This window comes from Struthio camelus, chromosome Z (genome assembly GCF_040807025.1).
Source record: "Struthio camelus isolate bStrCam1 chromosome Z, bStrCam1.hap1, whole genome shotgun sequence".
Taxonomy (NCBI): Eukaryota; Metazoa; Chordata; class Aves; order Struthioniformes; family Struthionidae; genus Struthio; species Struthio camelus.
Window position 1 is genome coordinate 75,683,305 of NC_090982.1, and position 21,471 is coordinate 75,704,775.

General features: G+C 38.9%; 1 protein-coding gene across 5 annotated transcripts in view; it reads right to left on the reverse strand.

The window, feature by feature from the left end:
* Nucleotides 1–535: 535 nt before the first annotated feature.
* The window catches only part of LOC138060888 (ankycorbin-like), an 86,353-nt gene continuing 65,417 nt past the window's right edge, over nucleotides 536–21,471 (reverse strand). For 2 of the 5 annotated variants that reach the window (XM_068927458.1, XM_068927459.1), the window contains exons 4-17: nucleotides 19,814–19,902; nucleotides 17,988–18,052; nucleotides 15,712–15,769; nucleotides 14,892–14,962; nucleotides 13,539–13,645; nucleotides 11,365–11,543; nucleotides 10,643–10,671; nucleotides 8,810–8,896; nucleotides 8,101–8,161; nucleotides 7,642–7,760; nucleotides 5,610–7,130; nucleotides 4,411–4,560; nucleotides 2,782–2,847; nucleotides 536–2,556 (exon numbers count right to left, since the gene is read on the reverse strand). In XM_068927458.1, the coding sequence (XP_068783559.1) occupies nucleotides 2,479–2,556; nucleotides 2,782–2,847; nucleotides 4,411–4,560; nucleotides 5,610–7,130; nucleotides 7,642–7,760; nucleotides 8,101–8,161; nucleotides 8,810–8,896; nucleotides 10,643–10,671; nucleotides 11,365–11,543; nucleotides 13,539–13,645; nucleotides 14,892–14,962; nucleotides 15,712–15,769; nucleotides 17,988–18,052; nucleotides 19,814–19,902 (2,680 nt within the window). In that variant the 3' untranslated portion in view covers nucleotides 536–2,478. Of the gene's footprint in view, nucleotides 2,557–2,781; nucleotides 2,848–4,410; nucleotides 4,561–5,609; nucleotides 7,131–7,641; nucleotides 7,761–8,100; nucleotides 8,162–8,809; nucleotides 8,897–9,552; nucleotides 9,640–10,642; nucleotides 10,672–11,364; nucleotides 11,544–13,538; nucleotides 13,646–14,891; nucleotides 14,963–15,711; nucleotides 15,770–17,987; nucleotides 18,053–19,813; nucleotides 19,903–21,471 lie in introns of all 5 variants that reach the window. The other 3 variants (XM_068927457.1, XM_068927456.1, XM_068927461.1) reach the window with 3 other exon arrangements.

The following is a 21,471-nucleotide window of genomic DNA, read 5'->3' on the forward strand; positions in this document are numbered from 1 at the left end:
AAGGCAATGGGACAGACTATATAAGTAATTCAAAGCTTAGAGAGGAGTATATATATGTACATACATACACACACATGCATATATGCACACACACGTGCACATGTATACGCACTTTCACTGCAGTTGTCTGTGCATGGGGTGAAGGGCTAAGTAATAAAGAACTGCAGTTTTGAGAAATGGTGGGACCACACCCACCTGTGATGCTGGTCTATAGTGGTTTTAAACTTAGCTGGAATGCATCCACTGCTGAATGGAAAAAATACATTATTTGTAGCAGAATGTCCACTTGAGAAATGGCTCTGAACTCATCAGACAGAAGACATAATTTGCAAAACTGGTTACACAGGATTTAGAGTGCTTCTATTCTAGCCATCAGATCAAGAAAGTTAAAAACCAAGTTTCAATTTCAGGGAGAAACACCTCCTGTATTTGACATACTTATCTAAACATGGGATATAGAACATATTTGAGCTACATTTAAACAATGTAACAAAATTTCCCATAACAGAAACAGAAGTTTAATGTACAAAAAGAATAAAGATGAAAAAACCTGGAAATAGTTTATTTGCTGCATAAGGAAACTTCTTGTAAATTACATATAAAGAAACTTGCTATGCTGTAGTGTATAATTTTCAATATTCCACAAATATAATTGTAATAAATATACAAACCAAAACAAAGTAGAAGACTAAATCCATCAGGCAACCTACAAAATGGTTCATCAAGTTTTATACTTTGCAGCATTAGCATGCTTAAAATTTTGTTGTTTAAGTGCTGCAGCAAAATTCTTTTCACATTTCTTTGGAGCATTTTCAAAACCATCTAACTATAAAATACTGTCCAAAATTAGCAGGCATTAGTTAAACCACCCAAGAAAAGTAACACCAAGGTCTAACTGATGCAAAGATGTGTTTCTTGTTTGTGTTTTTTAAATCCATTTCAGTTTTGCCAGAGTTAGGAATTATCTGATGTAAGTGCACTATGAGTCCAGTCAGCCTGAGGCACTGCTGACTCTTGTCATATTATGACTCTACATAAACTTCATAGATTATACAGCCCTGGAGATTTCTCTATTAGAGACATATCTGCTAACAGGAATGAAACAAATACCATAGTGAAGCTGCAAGCTAGTTAGAATGGTTGTACCCTCAAGTGCAGTGCGTACTTTGAAATATTCTTCCATAGTATTTATACTATACCATATCAGGCATTTTTATTTGACGTCTAAATTTTAAAATGCTGACAAAGGCTTTATTGATGCCCTGGCCTCTAGAAGCAACATGTAGAAACTTTGGACACCTTTTGCTGTTCTCTACCAATCATTTCTACATTTGCTGAAAGAGCAGGCTGAATTGTATTTTACACTTCACTGCTCTGGGCCGTGTTGACAGACAGGTCTATTATTCCGTAGAGAATTTTTCAAGCTGAAAACACTTCACTATGCTTCACTATTACCAAATACTTGGGGGTATAAAAAGAAACTCTCTAAAACACAGCTACCTAAAAATATTTGTTAATAAGCTTAATGCAAACATTATGTAGAAAAAATGGTTTAGTTACAAAAAAATTCATTAGAGGGCCAATAAAAATATACTGAAGAGAAGATCTTTACAAAAGTGAGGTTAGGAAGTTTGAGGCATTGACATTCACTGTAAACATCCTGTGTTCTCTAGAGTCCCTTGTCTGAAGTATGTTATGTTTTTGTTCCTGAGCTTCATGGCCAACACTTGCATAGATAGCTAAACCTATCATAAAGGGTCGTTTATACAAACCTTTCTGTATTGCTTTGCACAGAACTTCAATAAACTAATGATTTTACCTTTTGAAATAGTTTAATTCTACTACCAGGCAGTTCAAGGAAACTATGAAGCATGGTATGATTTCTGTGTGCTCAGTGCATTGGATGGATTGGGACAGCTCCCTTATGGTGTACTAATCTTAAATAATAAAAAGTGTAGCCGTTCTGGCTCACCATAAATACCTACTGCTCACTGCTGTAAGGCTTCCCAAACTCTGCTCTGCCAAAGACTGAATATGGCAAAATGTCAGGAATCCAAGTCCCACAACACCGAGCAATTAAACTCCTCAGCAACAAGATGCAGCTTATAAACAGTGCAGGAGACCTTACGGAGAATTTCACCTTTACCCAGGCGACATGAGTGCTTGCCTCCTGACTAGCCTTCCTCTACTGGAGGAAGCTGCAAAGTACTTTCAGGATCAACGTGACATGGAGTGGCCTAAGTAACGAGTTTGAAGAACATACTTGCATTTTGGATAGAAAAGTGGGCATGTGTTTGTTATTGCACATGCGAATGCACATGGAAAGTGGTTGAGACAGATAAACAAATCTACCTCCCAAACAGCACAACAACAACAACAAAGCAGCAAATTGCCAATTTTAAATCTTATGTTAAGGCAAATCTAGATAAACACCCATATCAGGATTAATAAAAATGGAGAGTTCTGTTTGCTTTTTGTTTACTTTTTCTGTGATTGGCTTTTGCACATTGATAAAATCTGCTTAAGCACTTTCTGGACATCTTCATCCATTTGACCCTAGACAAGGGGAGAAAGAAGGAAAGAATTAAATTCAAACATCTCTCTACTCCTTAAGATGATTTACAAACTAAGGGTATATTAACTACATGAATTTCACAAGAGAAAGTTGCATTAAATTTGTGCTTAAATAGTTAGACTGTCATGGGAAGTTCTTAATATCTGCAGAAGAAACATCTTTCACTAAAATACCAGTATTGCATATCTGATAACACGCAATCATACCTGCACAGCATAGAGAAGATGCATCCTGTAAACTGAGACAATTTCCTGATGTTGTTTCTTTGTTTCCTAGAAAAAGTTAAGCATGGAGCATTCAGAATTGTTCACTTCAAAACACTACCACTAGATTTAGGAAGCTTGGGGAAATTACAAGGGATAAACCAATCTCTTACGCGTGTATGGAAAACCAGTTCAGAAACAGTACTGTGCCGCTGGCCATCCAAAATACAGTTTACTGAGAAGCATAGTCCACAGAAATGCTGTAATTCTACCCATCCCAGTAAAACAGATACTGAGCTGATGCAGGCTATAGGAAGCGCTTAGCTGCAAAGACGTGGAATGAACCCATATACTCTACGCCATATCAGAAACCAGAATTAAGGAAGCCAAACAACGTGCAGACAAATCAACCCTTGGCCACAAATGAGCTCTCCCTGATGTCAGTGACCCATCTGTCAGCAAATGTATTCCCAGTGAAGAGGAGGTGCTTACAAAGGTCTTAATCCATAAAATCCTTGACCACACATTCAAACAAGGAAAGTCAAACCCCTTTCCTGTGATCACAGACTACCACATCCTGAAAGCCATCTTTCCACATAAACATGAAGCTGTTTGGAAAGCTAACCTAACGAAAGGAAACAACTATACAGTCCTGTTGTAAATCCTACCCACTTTCCTAACGTGCATATCTTCGCATTTCACACTACTTTGCGGGTCCTTGAGCAGCAGGAGATGGAGGCTCCTTATGGAGTTGGTGGATTGGCATAAGAAAAAGCCATGGGCCTTTACACTGGCAGGCTTAGTGTTTAACTGTCTACCTATTTATTTCTTTCCTCCCACTGCAGGGGAATTTTTCTGGCCTATATGCCCATTAACTCCTTTGTCTGCTGGGGAGAGTAGGAAAGCAGACACCAGGAAAGCCATTTAGCATGCTAGGCTGGGAATTTTCCTTTCAGAATAACTCGAGAGTGCTCAACAAAGGCTTCTGGTGGGAAGTACCTCCTTCTCACTTTCTGTAGTGGATTAAAATGCTTCTTTGGACAGGCAAGCTCTTGAAAATAGCTATTATGGCTCAGTCCAGCTTAAAAGACTGGGCCTTTTATGTACAAACAAGTACAATCTTAAAGCGCTAAGCAGTTTAGAAATTCAGAGAATAAACTGTGCTCCCTCCCATGACATTTCATGTCTCCAGTGACTATTTTCTTCCAAGAAGTCAAAATTATTTTTGTTTAAAAAAATAAAAAACTTCAGCTGATGACTAAATCTACATGTTTCTGAGAAAAACAGACAAACCCACTGTACACTGGCTGTGTCTTTCACAAACCAGGGTCTCAGCAGCAGGTCTGGCCACCACACTCCACTACATTAGCTTGGTTCCACTATTGATCTGAGGGAATACACTGGGGATGGCAGCTTTCTTTAGTTAGACTTTATTTCTTAACAGCAATTCTGGATGTGCATCATGTGGGTTCCTTAAAAATGTTTCAGATCACTATAGAATTTCTAGATACAATTTCCTTTTCTTGTACTCATTTGACTTTGCGCAAGTTTAAATTGGCCACAGTCTGGAAAGCCCAGCACCTCTTGGAAGAACTGGGGAATAACGGTTGGTTTATGAAATATCACACTTACAGTCAGTTGGCTTTGCAACTGCTTCACTTGTTGTTGTAATGCCTCCAGCTGCTGGCTTTGTCTTTTGGGGGCACTGGTCGAGTAGGAAAGCTGAGAAAGGCTGTTCAATGCTTCTTTTAATTTGCTAACTTCTTTGGACATCTCATTGATCTGAGGAAGGGAAAAACGGGTTCTCATGAAAATCTGCAAGGCATACTGTATTCTCGCAGGTCTCATCTGGGGGGAATTTGTGACTTATCTTTCAGAGTTGGGAAAAAAAAGATGCAAACTCAAAGGCCAAGCAAGGACATTATGTAAGCAAAGGGTTACAGTGCTCCTCTTCCCCATGCTGCAACCCACTGTTCATACAATAATGCATAGGAGGAGGTTTGGCTCTGCAGTGCCTTCCCCCAACCTAGCAGATTGGCGTGACACTTCCCCCCAAGCAGTGGCTCATAGGTCTGGCTTCTGACAAGAACGAGGATGTCTGCAGATAAGCTGCACCTCACACATTAATGAACAAACTTCCCAGCCAAAAGACCCCTTGATCACTCCCTTTCAGCACAGGTCCCTGCCACCCACTTGCCTCTTTGCTCCTAGCCCAGTCATCCAAAGCGTATTCCATGTTCTGAAAGCCAGCTATGTTTATGTACAAGGATTGCATTTACCAACTTTACAGACACTGCTTTTGAATACAAGGTAGAAACATAGCAAACCTAAGTCAACCAGCAGAATACGCAGCTTTTGTAAAAGAAATTTGTAGTGACAGACTTGGTAGTTTTAAAAGGAAAAGAGTCAAGTCATGCTGGTGTTGAGGTGCTTTAGTAAACACAGAATGGTAAATTTTTGCTCTTTTCTGATCCTTGTAAGTTTACATGTCTCCTTATGGACCTCTTCCTGCTGTAAATCCTACTTTGACTTCAGTTGAACACTGTGAACCCAGCTTGAGCTGATTTTAAGAGAGGTAAATTGACAGATCATGTACAACTCCTTGGGAGAGGAAAGCAAGTGTAAAGTCAAACGTTGGATAAAATCTGCTTTGGCTTTAAGAACTGAAAGAGAGGACTGTGGCATCTGAACTGTTAGAGGTGCAAACAAAGTCAAAAGTTACTTCACGCTGAGGCACTTGAGCCAATATGGTGTATTAGGTCACCTGTGCATCATCCAACATGTTTTGCAGTCTGAACTCATGTACCCCTCCTCTGCAGTGAAACACTAACCTTTTTATCTTTATCCTCTTCTAGTTTTGATGAACTTTCCGAATATCTTTTCATTTCAAGAAGATCTTCTTGAGCTTGATGGTACTTTTGGTGAAGCCCAGTTACCTCCCGCTCCTTTGCTTCAAGCAGAGTATGCATACCTTCTTTCTCTTCTTTCAAATGCAAAACTTCGTTTCTCAGTTGAGTAACATCTAAGGACACGTTTTCCTTCTCTTTGATTACATCCTTCAGTTTGGATGACAAAATACTAACTTCGCCTTCTAATGAAGACTGGAGCTTTTCGTAAGCAGATCTGGGTACCATTGCTTCATTAACTGCAGCTTTCTCTTCCAGTAATTCCTTCTGTAGGTTTCTTATTTCAGTTTCTTTGTTGGTAAGCAGTCCTCTGAGCTCATTTACTTCTTCCTCCTTTTCCTTTAAAGCACTTCTGAGTGCATTCATCACCTGATGGTGTTCAGTAATTGGCACAGAGTTTTGTTTCTGAGTGTCTATCAGTTGCTTTAGTTCTTCTGCTTCATCTAATACTTTTGTGTACTGGGATTTCATTTCTGATAACTCATTCTCAGCTTTGTATTTCAAAGAATTTGTTACCTGCATCAGTTTCTCATGCTCATCTCTAGGAATGTAGTCCAAAGCTATATCATCTAGAGTTTTTCTCTTCCTATAATCTTCGAGCTCTGCTTGTGCTTCTTTGTACAACTCGGACAATTCACTAAGTTGTCTGTTGAGCTCATCTATCATTCTGCTCATCGCCTCTTTCTTTTCTCCAGCTTCAGCACTAGATTCCAATTGCGTCTGATTTGTCAGCTTATCCTGTAGCCTTTTAATCTCCTCTTGCCCTTCTTTGTATCTCTCAATCAACAATGCTTTCTCCTGGTTAATGTTGTCAATAACTGAACAATACGTATTCTTTATTTCTTCACGTTCTTCTACAGACATTGGCACATTCTGCTCTCTTTCTTCAAACTTTTTCTGGAGCTCTCTCACTTTCTCTTTTTGTCTTTCGTTTTCCTCCAATGCTCTCTTCAACTCTTGCTTAAGCATTTCAAATTCTTCACGTGTAATCTTCAACGTACTCAGGTCAGAACTGGTTTCTTCACTTTCAGAGGAAATGAGACCCAGTTTCATTTGCCTTTGTACATTCAAAACCTCTTTCACTGCTTCCTCATACCTGTTCTGAGTTTCTTGGAGCTTTAGGTTAAGATCAGAGCCATTTTCTGAAATGTCTGTGCTATTTAAATGATCTGTGTCAGGAACTCTAGACTGGACCTGAGCTTCTAAGTGCTTTCTTTTGGCTTCAGAATTCTCTAACTTCCTCTGCATATCCTTCAAATCTTCCTGGAGGTACTTGATTTTTACTTCACTGGGGCTTGCTGGCTTTTCTTGAATTTGGGTGGCATTTAATGAAGACTTCCGTTCCTGAGCTGAGAACTCACTTTGTCTATCTGCTGTTTGATCAAACTCTGCTTGGGTTGAATGAAAAGAGTCTATGGTGGAATCTGCTTCTTTAGGTGTTCTTTCCTGTGTAAAAAGAAACCAGAACAATTGCATGACAAAAACAAATGTATGATAATATTTGCTACAACAGAATAAGCAAGGAACTCTTGCCACATCCTACAGAGATGGGCAATTAAAGCACCAAGGGATAAATTTTTAGAATAACTCAGAACCCAGCTGCTTCCATTTAGTCATCTACAGTCAAAGAAGGCACTAAATGCCAAGCTCTCTGAAAGGCTAGGCTGATCTCCATAAGCTAATAATCAAAGCTATGCAAATTAAAATTCTGCTAACATAACTGTTAACAACATATTTTAAAATGCAGTTATCATGACAAAGAAAGATATTCGGTAATTCATGGGAAAAGTGAGATCAAAACACTAATTTAATCCTTTGGGGCAGAATGTTTCCTTGATTTTCTTACTAACATAAGCCCTTTAAATTATCTTCGCAGTACATCTCTTTAAAACTGTAAGCAGTTATCTATTCTGCTAATAGACTATCAGATCACTAGCACAGTACAAAAATAGAGCACCTGTAATTTGTCCTGTAGCTCCTTATTGTGTAATGTCAGAGAAGCGATTTTTGCTTGCATCAACATAAGTAGATCTTGCTGGTCCGTGTCAGAACTTACATCCAATAAACTATCAGCACCTTCGTTGGAAAAAAAGATTAAAAAACCTTGAAAAGCTAAACCGATCCCACAGCTCACTACATATTCTACCTTTTCAAATTAAGCCTTTTGTTTCCATGATCACTAAGCACAGTGAACAAGAGAACTATTCCTAGATATGTTCTCCCCAAAAATGTGTTAACTTGCTCAGACAAGCAGGAGGTTTTGGTGGAGAGCTGCAAGTGAAATTACCAAAAGTTGCTCCCTATAGTTGTTGCGGCTCACATTCCAAGTGGAAGGATAGAACAGATTTCTGACCAGACTTCCATGTTTCATACCACCAAATATGAAAATAAGGATTAAGGTTATTGTTTACTTCACCTGTTGTGCTGTCGCTCAGTCTGTCTTTATTATCTCGATGCAGGGAGCTGAATTCTTCCTGCTGAGACACCAGGAGACAACATGTTCACAGAAAGCAGATGTAAAGTTGCACAGTTCACCAAAGATAAGTATAGAGCTGAATGAAGCAAGTGGCCAGTACTTTAAAATCTGCTAAAAGCATTCAGTTGAGCAATTCTCATTAACTGTCAATGAAACTGGGGCAACTATCCTGCAGAAAGCTTGGAAAGCTGCCGTATTGTGATAAGTAAGTGCAATATATTCTAATGTATTTAAAAAGGTGAAATCTTCAATACCATATGGTAAAGATCAGACAGAACACACTCAACCGTTTTCTTGACGTCTTTTGGTGAAAGTGTCTCTCCTTTTTGTATCACCCAATGCCACGTACTTCACTGGCATTAGGTAATGAGCTCCCAAAACATTAATACTTACTTTCATAATCATATTCCTAGGTATTAGTTTATGACTAATTCTATTTACATATTTACTAAACGTAAACGTAATTTACGTTACAAACGTAAAAACAAGGGTAAAAAAAACAAGGGTAGATTACTTTGAAATAGCTTCTGATCCCTTTTTAATCCTCAAAATTCAGCTAATAAATTCACAAGTGACTCTGCAGTCAGCAAAACAGATTAAGGTACTGTACTTTCCTTCCCCAAGATTACTAACAACAGAAAACTCATACCTTGCATACTTGGTCAGGAAAGAAAGCCTGTCCTTTTCCAGTCATGGGAGTTGAAGTTGATGAGTGTGGAGAGGACAAATCACTAAGCTATAAAAGATTTTATATAAATAAGTATATGTATGTATGCATGTGCATACATTTAACTACCGCTGACACGTGCCCACATACATACTAAAGAGTACTTTTCCCTGTGCTGCAATAAGTCACAACTCTGGGTTAGTATCAAAGAGCAAGTCTAATTATTCAGTGCTCTTCAGAGCCAGTAGTATATATACAGTGTAGCTGTTATATGGATAACATTTCTCTTTAACATTAAACTTATTTGTTAAGCTGCATTTTGATACTATATCTATTTATGTGGTTCATATTCTTACACTTTTAGATATACATGCACATGATGTGTGTGTATATATATGCATATTTAAAATATATATATTAACTTATGTAAGTCAGCAAAACCAAGAGACCTTCAACCTTCCATGGAAGAAGCATCCATGCAGTAATTTATATAGCTGTATTTTAGATGATGCCATATTTTAGGTAATTTTCTTAATCACTCTAACCAACATGTGTCTTTACGGTGTCATCCCAATGCCAGAGAAAGCACTCATGGTAAGATAGGTGTATAAAATAATGTATAAATGTGTATAAAATGATATAGCAAATTCAGCCTACATCATTCGCATAATGCTCAAAGTACTTCTTACCCTCTAAAAGCATCTCAAAATTGGTCTTTTCTTTACCTGAACAGGACTGATAGGAGGAGGTGGGGCTTTGCGTTTTTTTGGAGTTCCACTTCTTTCTGAACTTAATTTAGAGCCTTGATCATGCTGGAAGTTTCATGAGCCAGAGAAGGTAGGTTTGTTAGTTTGGTTAGTAAAGTCCGAGCAAGTTGTTTTATATATATATAAAAAAATAAAAAAAAAAAATCCCACATTAATATCAACTTTAGCAGCTCATGCAGTGTCCCATCTTTTTTTTCTATGTAAAGACTACATCTCGACTAGAAGAGATATTAAACATGCCTGACAACAAGAATCTGCCCCTTGGAATACATGCTTCAGTGAAAACAAACAAGATTTAGTGAAAAAGCACAAGCTGACAATAGGTTTAGCACTAGTGATCTTAAAATTCTTCTGCTCATTCATAGCCTAGTCATGCCATTCTTAACAGCTACTATCTTTCCTCTCCATCAACTTCTGCTTGGGCTCCCTGAAAAAACCACCCCTCAACTCAGAGAAGGAATGAATCGATGCATTGCACCCTCATCCACTTTCCTGCCACCAGCAGGGCTACAAGATACCTGCGCTCCAAGATATCATGACGCTAAATAAGACATGTAAGAAATGTATTTATCTATTTAACTGCCTAAGCCTGTGGAGATTCTCACAAACGTGGGTCTGCAGTAAGACGTAACCAAGGATAAAGTTCAGTTATCCCTTTTGGAAGCACAGAGAGCTTTTCTTGATCATCTTCTCTATACTTTGAAGAGATAGGGAGTCCTAGAGCCAAGCTCCTGCAATTACACAGGAGAGATGTGGCATATCTTCCCCGCATGCATGTGCGCGCACACACACACACACAAAATGTATCCTTTTCTCACAGTGAGGGCTGCTGTCACTGCTGACTATTACAAAGGCACGTTAAGTTTAAAAGTGATGTTTCTGAAACTCCTTTCTTAAATGAACAACAAAAATCCTTCACGTTACAAAACAGTTATTGGTAGCACATCTCACCATGATATTTACTAGTGCTTATAAACATGTCAATTACCAGCTTCTCAAAAAGTTACAAGCCTATAGCCTAAGTATTTTTAAATAAAAGGACAAATACCTGCTTTGCTTTAGTTGGTGACTTTGTATCTGTAATGCAGGAAAGAAGCGGCATTAAGAACAGCTATCAAGGAAAAAGTCATTTGCCATTCCTAATCAAACTCTCAGCTCTGCTTCCCACACCATAAATGCTTTGTTTGGTTTTTGGATTCCTGTTTGAAATCTGAGCAATGTACATTAATTTCAAACCCTGTTTGAACTACATACTTTCTCTGGTTCTTTTCTTTGTTTCATATTGAGATAAAATTCAAAAACTGTGACATGTCTGCTTCTACTGTAGTCTCTCAGCATTCTTTCACATTAGCTTCCTGTTTTGGAAACTCTTTTTAGCTTGACCATAAAGCCCTCTCTCTGCGTTACTTCCTTCTCTAAACCTCCAACTGAGAAGCTAAAATGCTCCAGTAATTCCTTCACGTAACAACAGAGGATCTATTCCAAATTGCATGCAAGGCTTCGCTACACTACTACATCAGCTTACTTTTTCTATCTCCAAAATACATTCTTCTGCCCTGCTCTGCTCTTCATCTTATGCTAGATATTACCACGCAAGTTTTTTTTTATGGGGAAGACCGCAATTTTCTGTTTTGGGAAAGCTCAGCAAGACCGTCTTGAAGACGGCTGTTGAAATTTTTAAAGCTGGCTTATGAAGTAAATTTGTTTATTGCTAAACATACAGCTAGACGATTCAAAATGACAAACTACGGATCAGCATCTCTTACATACCCACATCCTGAGAGATCTTTGATGACAGGAGATTCTGGATCCCTGTATTCTCGGAGAGCTTGGAGTAATGCAGGGCATTCTGTCCAAAGACATCTACTAAACTGACATCTGCACCTTTTCTAAGCAAGGCTTCTGCAATGTTAAGGCCTCCAGCTTCACAAGCCACCATCAAAGCAGTTCTGGACAAAACAAACACAGTGTAAAAATGTCAAGATCATACTTTTTAAGCAGCAGCACTTTTTTCAGGAAAAAGTGTGACAGTTACTCAGTAAAGTAGTCCAAGATTTTGTCAACACATATATTGACGCATACCTGTAACTGCCATTTCTCCTTACAACCACCTGCTCTGCCCTTGCTCCCCTTCCCTATACTTCCCAGCCTGACCTTCTACAAAGACCTGTCATGCTTTGCACTCATCTCCAAACATCTCTTAAAAACGTGTTCCTGAGCCCCAACACAGGGCAGCTGGTCAGTGTCAGATCCTAGAATAAGGACAGCACACAGGAGGAACATGCTACATTATCTCTGTTCTTCTAAGTGACTTGCAGGAATTATCAGAGATGAAAAGAATAATTACAAGCAAACAAACAGAAAAACCCACCTTTTAAGCATGCTCTAGCATCCTTTTGCTGCCTGCGCATGACAGTCTCATCTCAGCTTGAAAATACGCTTAATAGGTTGGCCAAGTTCACTGACAAACACATTCCCTCAGTGCAGTTATAAAACTGAAAGGCTACTACTGTAATAATATTTGCTAGATATTATGACAATCATGTCACTGATAAATTAAACACACACTCTAAGAATAGCCAAGAAGCGAGGCCTGTGGAAGTGATGGCTGTTGCACTGCTGTGCTAAGAAGTATTGTCAAGTGGTAACTTGGATAACACTGCCACAGTCACAGTCATGGTTTTAGATGACCAAAATAATCAGCCTTGTCTGGACAAGACAGGAAGCTGGACATGCCATTTTCAAACATTCTCCCAATTAAAGCTTCTTCTTTCCAATTAAAAACATGAACAATTGTGTAAACAGGAGATGCAAGACTAATCTCCTTAGCAGAAGGACAGCAGAAAGGGAAAATGGTATATTCCATGTTGTATCATTTTCTTTGCTTCTACACACAGCGCTCTAAAAAAATCCAAGCATCATCCTATCTATGACAGAAATGCTTTTATCCAATCAAGAAACAAAATCTTAACACTGTTGATTAAACACTAATTAGCGAGAAGATGATAGAGGTCCTGGAGCGGTCAGCACTTCAAGCTCAAGGCACCAATGAGGCAGTTCAAACCAACCAAGGGGATAAAAGGGCTTACTCTAGAAAGCTTAAAAGAGAGACTGCTGTAACAAACTTTGGATTGATATAAACCAAGTTAAGGCCCAATCTTATCATCCTAGGTGTTGCCAAAGAATAATACGGAGAGTGTATCTTATATAATAATCAAGATTGCAATCAGGTATGAGTGTCAAGTCATCTCAGCAACCTGCTTTACCTTTGCAGTTTCAATAACTGTTTATAAAAAAGTCCAGAATTTTCAGACTGTTGAATTTAGTCATTATCATTATAATCAAAAGAAGTGCATTTTTCACCACAGGATGTTCCTGCTTAAATATTATATTCTGATGCGTTAGACATCTATTACCACAACAAATCTTTAAATTGCACCTCTCTGAAAGGGCAGCATCTCCACTATCAAAGTTTCACTGTATTTTCTCCTGCTGCTATCTTGCACCTTGCATCTGTGGCAGCATTATAGTAGAGAGCCCCCATGGATGTCGCTCACAAGTAACACTGTTTTAGGATTTAAGTTGGAGAAACTATCTCAAGCCAAGAACAGAGTAGCATTTAAAACTGGGACGTTTAAAAAGTGATGTGCATGTAAGTGCTATCAACCAGATTCTTGAAGGAAGGATTTACAAACGGCATTTACACTGCTCTGGTAGCCCAATGACGTTCTTATAGACACATCCAGTTTTATAGTTACCTAGTTTCCATTTCACATTTCCCTTTAGCGAGAATTCTGTAAGCCGTCTCAACAATCAAGGTATGCTGTCTGACAAAGGAGGCATTAATTCACATAACAACAACGATTTTGGAAGGATTCAGGAAGAAAGCTTCATTTGAGTCAGTCTTGGGAAAGAATTAACATGATGACGTTAGCTTGCTGTACCTTCCGTTTTTGTCCCTAGTGTTGATGTCTGCTCCGTGATCCACAAGGTATTTGCAGACTTCTGTGTGACCATTTTGTACCGCAAGCAGCAGAGGTATGTTCCCATCCTAGGAATACATTTAAAGAAACTATGAACTATAATCCATCCACTTACAAATATCACTCCAAAATTTAAAGTGCAGCTGTGAACTTTCCCTCTATACAGCATAAGCAAGGCGCTATCAGTATATTTTCCTTGTGCAGCATAAATGTAGCTGGGCTTACTGGCTTGAATGCTGAGGATGGTATTACATAGCAAACCATTAGGAACAGGAAAGCCTTTCACTCTCTGCAATTCTTTTGTTATTTGCTAAATGCTATAACATGATGATTTTGAAACTACGCAATGCCTCTGAACAGCTTCACAACAAAACTGAGAATTTTAACTAGGAACAAGGCAAAAATACAACATTTCATAGAATCACAGAATAACTTTAGTTGGAAGATATCTTTAGAAGTCATCTGGGGTGTGTACCCCTCTGCCCTCAACCCAAAGCAAGGTAAACTTCAAGTTAGTTTACATTGCACAAGGCCTTGTGCACTCAAGTTTTAAGGATCTCCGAGGGCAGAGATACCACAACCTCTTTGGGTCCCAGTTCCAATGTCTGACCACCTTCAGGGTGAGAAATTTTCTTCCCTACAACCGAACTGGAATTTCCCAATTCGGTCCACTGCCCAACTTGTGACTGTTGCTTTCGCTGTGCACTTCTAAAGGGGGTCTGGCTCCATCTTCCCTATAACCTCCCATGATGCATCTGAGGATAGCAATAAGATATTCCCATGACCTTCTCTTCTTAGGACTGAACAAATCTTTTCTCCCTTTAAAATGTTTCTGCCAGAAATTTTAGGTCAAAGCTTTGTGATAGAATCTTTATCAGAAAGACTTACCAGACTTACCAGACTCTGACCCTTTAGGCTACATCACGTTTATTTTTTTCCCTTAGGTCTATCATATTCTGGCTGAGCTTTGTCAACATTTCACAGGACTTGGCCACACAATGGGCCTTCTCCGAATCCAGTGAGGTCAATGGGAAGACTTTTATCTAAATGTATGATTGGTTTTGAATGTATCAGAATAGATTCTAGCTACTCATATCAATCCCTCAATTTAATGAACAGCAAATCCTGCCTTTACTGTACTAGAGGATGATGTGCTTCTCCACCTCTGCTATGGCAAGCCACGAAAGGAAACTTTCCCTGGCAAAGAAATTCAAGGTAAGAGGAGCACTGCTTTGAAGGGCTGCACCTGAGATCGAATAGAGTGGAGGGGTGATAAAAACCACTTTGAATTGCAATGGGATAAGATGTACGTACCAAATCTTTGACATTAATTGGACATTTGTGTTCACACAGAAGTTGAACGACCTGAAGACAACCACATGCAGCTAAAAAAAAAATAAAAAAGAAATACAAGCATGAAAGTCCATTAAATCCCATTTTTGAAATCTGTTGCATACTTCCAACTTGCAATACTTCAGCGTTGTAGCAGGGTATGAGGAAAACAAATTCAAATGGATTCCTCTGTTTTTAAGAAAGAAGGAGACACAGACTGAGAGGATTAACAGCAAGCTGCATGCAGAAATAAAACTCATAATATATCCTTTCATGTCATTTTGAACTACGAATCTTTATGACCTAAAATCAGAATCAATATAATCTTAAGTATAGCAACCGCTCTGCACATGCAAGAGCGGACTTGTTAACTGTACATTATCTTGAAATTCACTATTCATGACACTTATCTAGACAACATCTGAAAACTGTTAGTCATCAGGATGGACATGCCTCATTCAGCTACTCTTCAGTTAGCCAAGGATATCTTGTATTTGAAAAGGTAAACAAGCTTTCATTGTCACATTAAAAACACAGATGTGTTGCAGCAAATCTGAGACACCAAGCTGGAAATAAAATTAAAGATTAGTCAACGAAAAAGAGATGTGACAGACTAGAAATAAATACAACTTTAACCCAGCTTGCCATTGTGTCATCTATTTTTCCAAGCTATTTTTCCAATCAGCAGAAGGGGAGTTACCAGATTTATGCAATTAGAACCTAGAAAGCTCTAACACACTGATGAGCTACGTATAGCAAACACAACAAAATACATAGCACAAGTTTTCAATAAAGAAATTACCTGCATAATGTAAAGCTGTTTTCCCAGAGTTGTCAGTGCTGTCTGCTGGGCATTTACCCTGCAGAGTACAGAAAGGAGAAGAAAAAAAGCAATTAGAGAATTACCAAGAAAATAAAACGTATGTTTGCTGCTAAAGACAGAGTGCTGAATATGATTGAGAATAGTTTTATGAGCTACTTCAGGAAACCCAGTCCATGTAATAAAAGTGAAACAAAATATTGATAAAAGGGACAGCTTTCCTCTCCACCAGTCTGATCTCTCCCGTCTTGGTAATAGCTTACACTGAAGTTATGGAAATATCTCATAGAGAGGGAGATATCCCTAAAAAAAGTTATAGTTTTAGAACACATTATATCAGGAAATCAAAAAGTAAAGAATCTCTCTCTACTCCCCCAGAAAAGCTTCATATTTTACCTTACAGTAAGAATAAAAGCAACCATGCTCTAAGGCAATTAGTCAGAGTTATTTCAAGTCTTTGTCAAAGGAAATAATGCTTCATTTTCATTTGTAGAAACTAATGCCTCTACAACTCAGTTATATTTTGCAGTATTTTTTTAGCCAGCTGTTACTAACCAATCTAGAATTTGACATAACAAATACAAAAATACCAAATTATAAATCTTGATCAGGACTTGCTTTGATAACAAGATTTTAGTCTCAGTTTACAGCAAATAAAAAAAGATACCATCCTGAAATAATGCTTTCTAAAAGACAAACATTACAGTTTTTGGCTTTCAAAAGCAGCACTTAGACTTGTAAGATTTCTAGGTAAACAGGTTCAAGAACATTACCACATTCCACACAAAAATGCCAAGATTCTGTCTGTATAAAATAATTATCTAGCCTTTTTTAATTCAACTTCACCATGTTAAACTTAGACATTCCTCACACGTACAAACAGCTTACATCACATAAAGCCAGTCCACAGAAGAGAGAAAGTGATCCAAAGGGCATGAATAAATTGGAAAATGTTACCAATTGTTTGGCACTTACAACAACATGAATATTTCTAAAAATATTGTAAGGAAACCAGCAAAATACCAATGAAAGCATGTTGTGGTTGTAGCTGATAAGTGAACGGATAACAAATACTTGACATTAAACACCGGTATGCACATCAGTTGCACAAAGAGTTGATCATGTTGCTGCATGCGATACAATCAGTGACAGCTTGATGTCACTGTTTATGCTGTAAATGTGTTTGATTTAGTACTACTACATTTTTATAAAGAAATCCCAAAGAGGGGAGTCTTGGTGGTTAAGGATGTCCCTTTCCAAGGGAGGCTTGCATCAAGTCTGCAGGTGGAATATTGGACCCCGTATGGTCAGAGACATTGATGCAGTTCACAGAAGACAGTGGAGAGCCCTGGGGTCACTGGAGAATAGGAACATGGAGGTTAAGATAGAGGAACCATTCTCTTTTTGTACCACTGTGCTCTTGAGCAGTGCTATTTTATACACTCACTATTTCGTCCATAGTCTTAGCCACAGTCTCACTGATAACTCCAAGCTCCTCTGAAAAATCCGTTCCATAGCTCTGATCACTTCCATCACCAAAGCTCACCTGGCTTTCCGATAGGGAAGACAGCTGAGATGGACAATGTCTCTCCTTATTTGCTAGCACACATTTTCAGTCTCAATATCACTGAGCTCTTCTCTCCATCTCCTCTTTTTGTTTTTCTTTTCTTTCCCCATCCTTTCTACCCCCTTTCTAAGTCCTCACTGCCCTTTCCCTCACTTCACCGAGGATTCAAGCATGTACAGTATTTTCTGTATTTTACCATCTGATACCATTCAGTATCTTCTCTCTTTGACTCTACACTCAACAGACTTTTCTATAGTCAACAATTTATCCTTTTAAATTGCACAGACAGAAAACATTCCAGTAGATCAATACCAAAGTCCGACCACAAATGAAAAATTCTTTCCCCATATACCTCTTAACCCACTTGCTTCCAAAACATCCAGCCACACAGACAAAAGACAGGAAATGAGACAGAAGCTGGACTCTGCTTGAATCCAACCCTACTATGTCAGATCAGAAAACCTAAGTTGCTGACCACTCAGGAAAGATATCACACTGCTCTCTGTCACCCATTCACATAGTGCCAATAAAGGTCTTAAAGGCAAGCATCTTTCTTGATTGCAAGTTAAAAGAGAACACCAACATAGGATTGTTGTGCAGATTATTAGCAGGAAATATATGTTTCATTATCTAGTGAAGAGGAATCAAAGAAAACCTTCAAAAGTCAACACGAATTTAATATTTACTTTACCTGAAGAAGCCTCTTAATGCAATCAGGGTGGCTGTTCTTTGCTGCAAGATGTAAAGCACTGTGCCCTAAGTCAGTAAAAACAAAGCAAATTAAGCCTTCAGTCACTCCAAATGACAGGAATAAACTCTTCCATGACAAAGGCCAGACTGTGAATTGTCTGTCTTGTTCCTATCACAACACCAGACAAGTAAAGATAGATAAAATAAAATAAAGTCCTGCATCAAGCAGAATATAATTATGACAGACTGCTGTTCAGGGAGGTACCACAGAACAATCGTAATGTCTACATTCGTATACTGGAACCACATAAACAGTGTGCCAGACTACCTTGGCAGAAGTCTGTCTAAGATTGTGCTGTGTTTCTGATGAGCATGTGGAGAGATGCTGTGCAGTTATATTTTGTTTCATAAAAAAACAATTTTTCTTTATTACTCAGCCTCCCTTGGAGGGAGATTTCTGTCAAGTGTCTTCATGATTTCTGCCATTTTACAGTAAAAAACGAACCCAGCGGTAAAAGCAAGAACAGCCAAATTCGCAAGATACCACTACAACAAACTCATATCATCTGTGGATTGCACACAGAAGAGGACTTAGAACACATACCTACTTTGGATTGCATCTTGCAGACTCCCTTTTCTGCTAATTTACTCAACTTCTGTGAGCTCATATTTTGCTACGTAATACAGTGATTTACTGACGATGGATTTATGATGAAAGATTGCAATATCTCTTCTAGTTTCATCTACAGAGCAACTTCAAATTACGGAGCAGCAAAAGAATAAATTATCCATGAAAAGAACAAAGGAGGAGTCAAGATTTAGTACTTGATACAGTCAGTAGAGCTACTCGTGACAGTGGAACTGTACAGAAGATGATGGGACTGTTACAGAAAAGGCTTTTCCTAAGAAACCACACACTGGGCTGACACTCTCAGGAGAGAGCAGGCAACCTGTTGTTATCCAAGCAAATAACTAATAAAACCTGAGGCAAAATTAAGTATGAATTCTGGATAACAGTCTACATAAGGTGCATATATTCTCTTATCATTATATGTATAATCTGAATGCTTCTTCCAGTATCCCAAACACTTCCGCATGGAGGCAAATCATTTCACAGTGTGAAAGAAATTCCCTAAGGCAGCAATGGTGGTCAAAACGGACCCAGTGAACCCAGCGTTTACAGCTCACTACTGGAGAGTCAGAACACTGCTAAGCTGACTGGTCCGGCCGGAGAAAACGCTGGGCACAGATTCTACAGATGCGTCAACCGACATCTGTGACGAAGAGTCTGACGGTTTCAAATCCAGCTTCCATCATTCTCCCAGTGGAGTAGTAATTAAGGCATAGGACTTTTGGAGGGCTGAAACAGCACATTTAATAGCTCTCAGCTCTGCTTTGCCCTGTATCAGCTCTTTTCACTATGTCATAATCCTGAGGAAATGTCTTACTGCAACTCCTGTACAGTTAATGGGGTTAACAGCTTGGATACACATAAAAGCAACACGTTAAGATCTTGATTTAATCTATGCAAAGCCTCAAAATGACATTAACAAAAAGAATTTTTACTGTAGAAAAATCACACAACTATTTTGCATCTGGTCTCCAACATAATGCTGACATTTACAGCACTAAGGCAAAAGTTTCCAAGGGCTTAGGGTCTGAAGGCTTTACTCAGAAAACCAGGTACGTCTGAACCTGCAAATGGTACAACTGCTTTTCCTACATTGCCAGGGAGACGCAGTGCTGTTACCTGCACAGCCAAGAAATATAAACGCAAATTTAGTGTATCATCATGTTAAATGTGTAGAGAGGTCTAGAGAGGCGTACCTGCACCATCTTGCGCTGTCACATCTGCACCATGTGTCACCATGATCCTGAGGCATTCTGCATGCCCTTTAGTGGCTGCCAGGTGAAAACTGGAAGAGAACATTGTGCGTCACTTTTCTCTCATTAAGACATCCCTTCTCCTTCATTCACAAACCAAATGCTGACAAGTTCTCTCCTCCCTCTCCTTAGATCTTTTGGGGCCCCTCCACGGCCCTCCAAGAAGATAATAGCACTGAGAGTGAGAAGGCACATCAAAAAGCTTTTGTATTCATACTTTTACACAAGTTGCTGTTTCATGAACCAATCCTGCACACCTTATGTGCTTCTAGTCCCACCCAATTTCTAAACTAATGGGCCTAGAGATGTAACATATCCCTACAGAATATCTGGGCTTGGGGAATTACTGAGAGAAACATTCACAAAGACTGATTTCAGTCTACTTGGCTTGATCTCCCTCTCTCAGTGGACAAAACGTGGTTTCTCTAAAAGGTGATTCAACTCCTCAACTAACCTAAATCAATTTCTGCTTCTGAATTCTCCTTTACAGAGCCGATCCTTCTTTACTGCAGACGGAAAAATCGGTGTTTGTGAATATCCCCAGAGGAATCAAAGCTACTGGATATTTGTGAGACTGTGCTAGAGATGCATTTTTCAGCTTTTGGTTTTGCTTTTCACCGCAAACATCTGCTTGTTTGAACAGTAGGAAATTGCAGAGGTTACCAACCACACCACAGCAAGACCCACAAAACAGCACCAATTACTAAAGGTTTAATTACAGAACAGAGCTATGAAGTTAAGCTATATTCAAGCCTTTTTACAGCTGAAGGTTCATCTTTGAAATCTTTGGCACCTCAAGATTCACAGAAGCGGTCCTATATATATACTGCTGACTTGTATTAAGATGAGAAACAAAGATGAAGAAAAAGCTTTTAAAAATGGGAAAGTTTATATCCCCATGATGCATATTGTGTCTACTCAGGTGAGCTTAAAGGGGTGGACACAGTATAGGTGGACTTATTACTTCCTACTAGGAAACAGCTCTGCATATCAAGCTGATCTCAGTGGAAGAAAGGTAAAACACAAATTATAGACAAAACACTTTCAATAACTATTAAACTGGGTATAAAAAGTTTGGACCTTCACGAACACGCCCAAAACTAAAAAAGCCAGTATTCTGGAGCTGTTTTCTAGTCTTATGCAAGAGATGTTCATTTTCACCATCATGCACTGCTGTGTTATAGGACCTTTCCCTCAGAATCCAGAGGCAGCGTAACAAATCACAGACACACCAACTGCTGTCCTTAAGAGTTTATATTTTGGACAACTGCTTCCTTTAAACGTTAAAAGCCTGACTCAGCCTGTGAAACTGGGAATAACAGGCATGGCTGAATTTCTGGCACGGAGCATATGAACGGCAATACTAGGTTTCTTGAACCTGTAGACTTTTTCTTTGCAGCCTTCTTGAAACCCCAGTAGAGAAGACCTACAGACAAGAACTGGCAGAGGGCAGAGGATTAATGCGAACAGGAGAGCATTTGCCTAGAATGCAGTTTGAATCTGCTGCAACAGAGTCCTCTCTCAAGCACAGCAACAACCTCACTTGCTCCAAGGAGCCCTGCAACGGCAGACAGGCAGCGCTCAAGTTCTGAACCATTCGC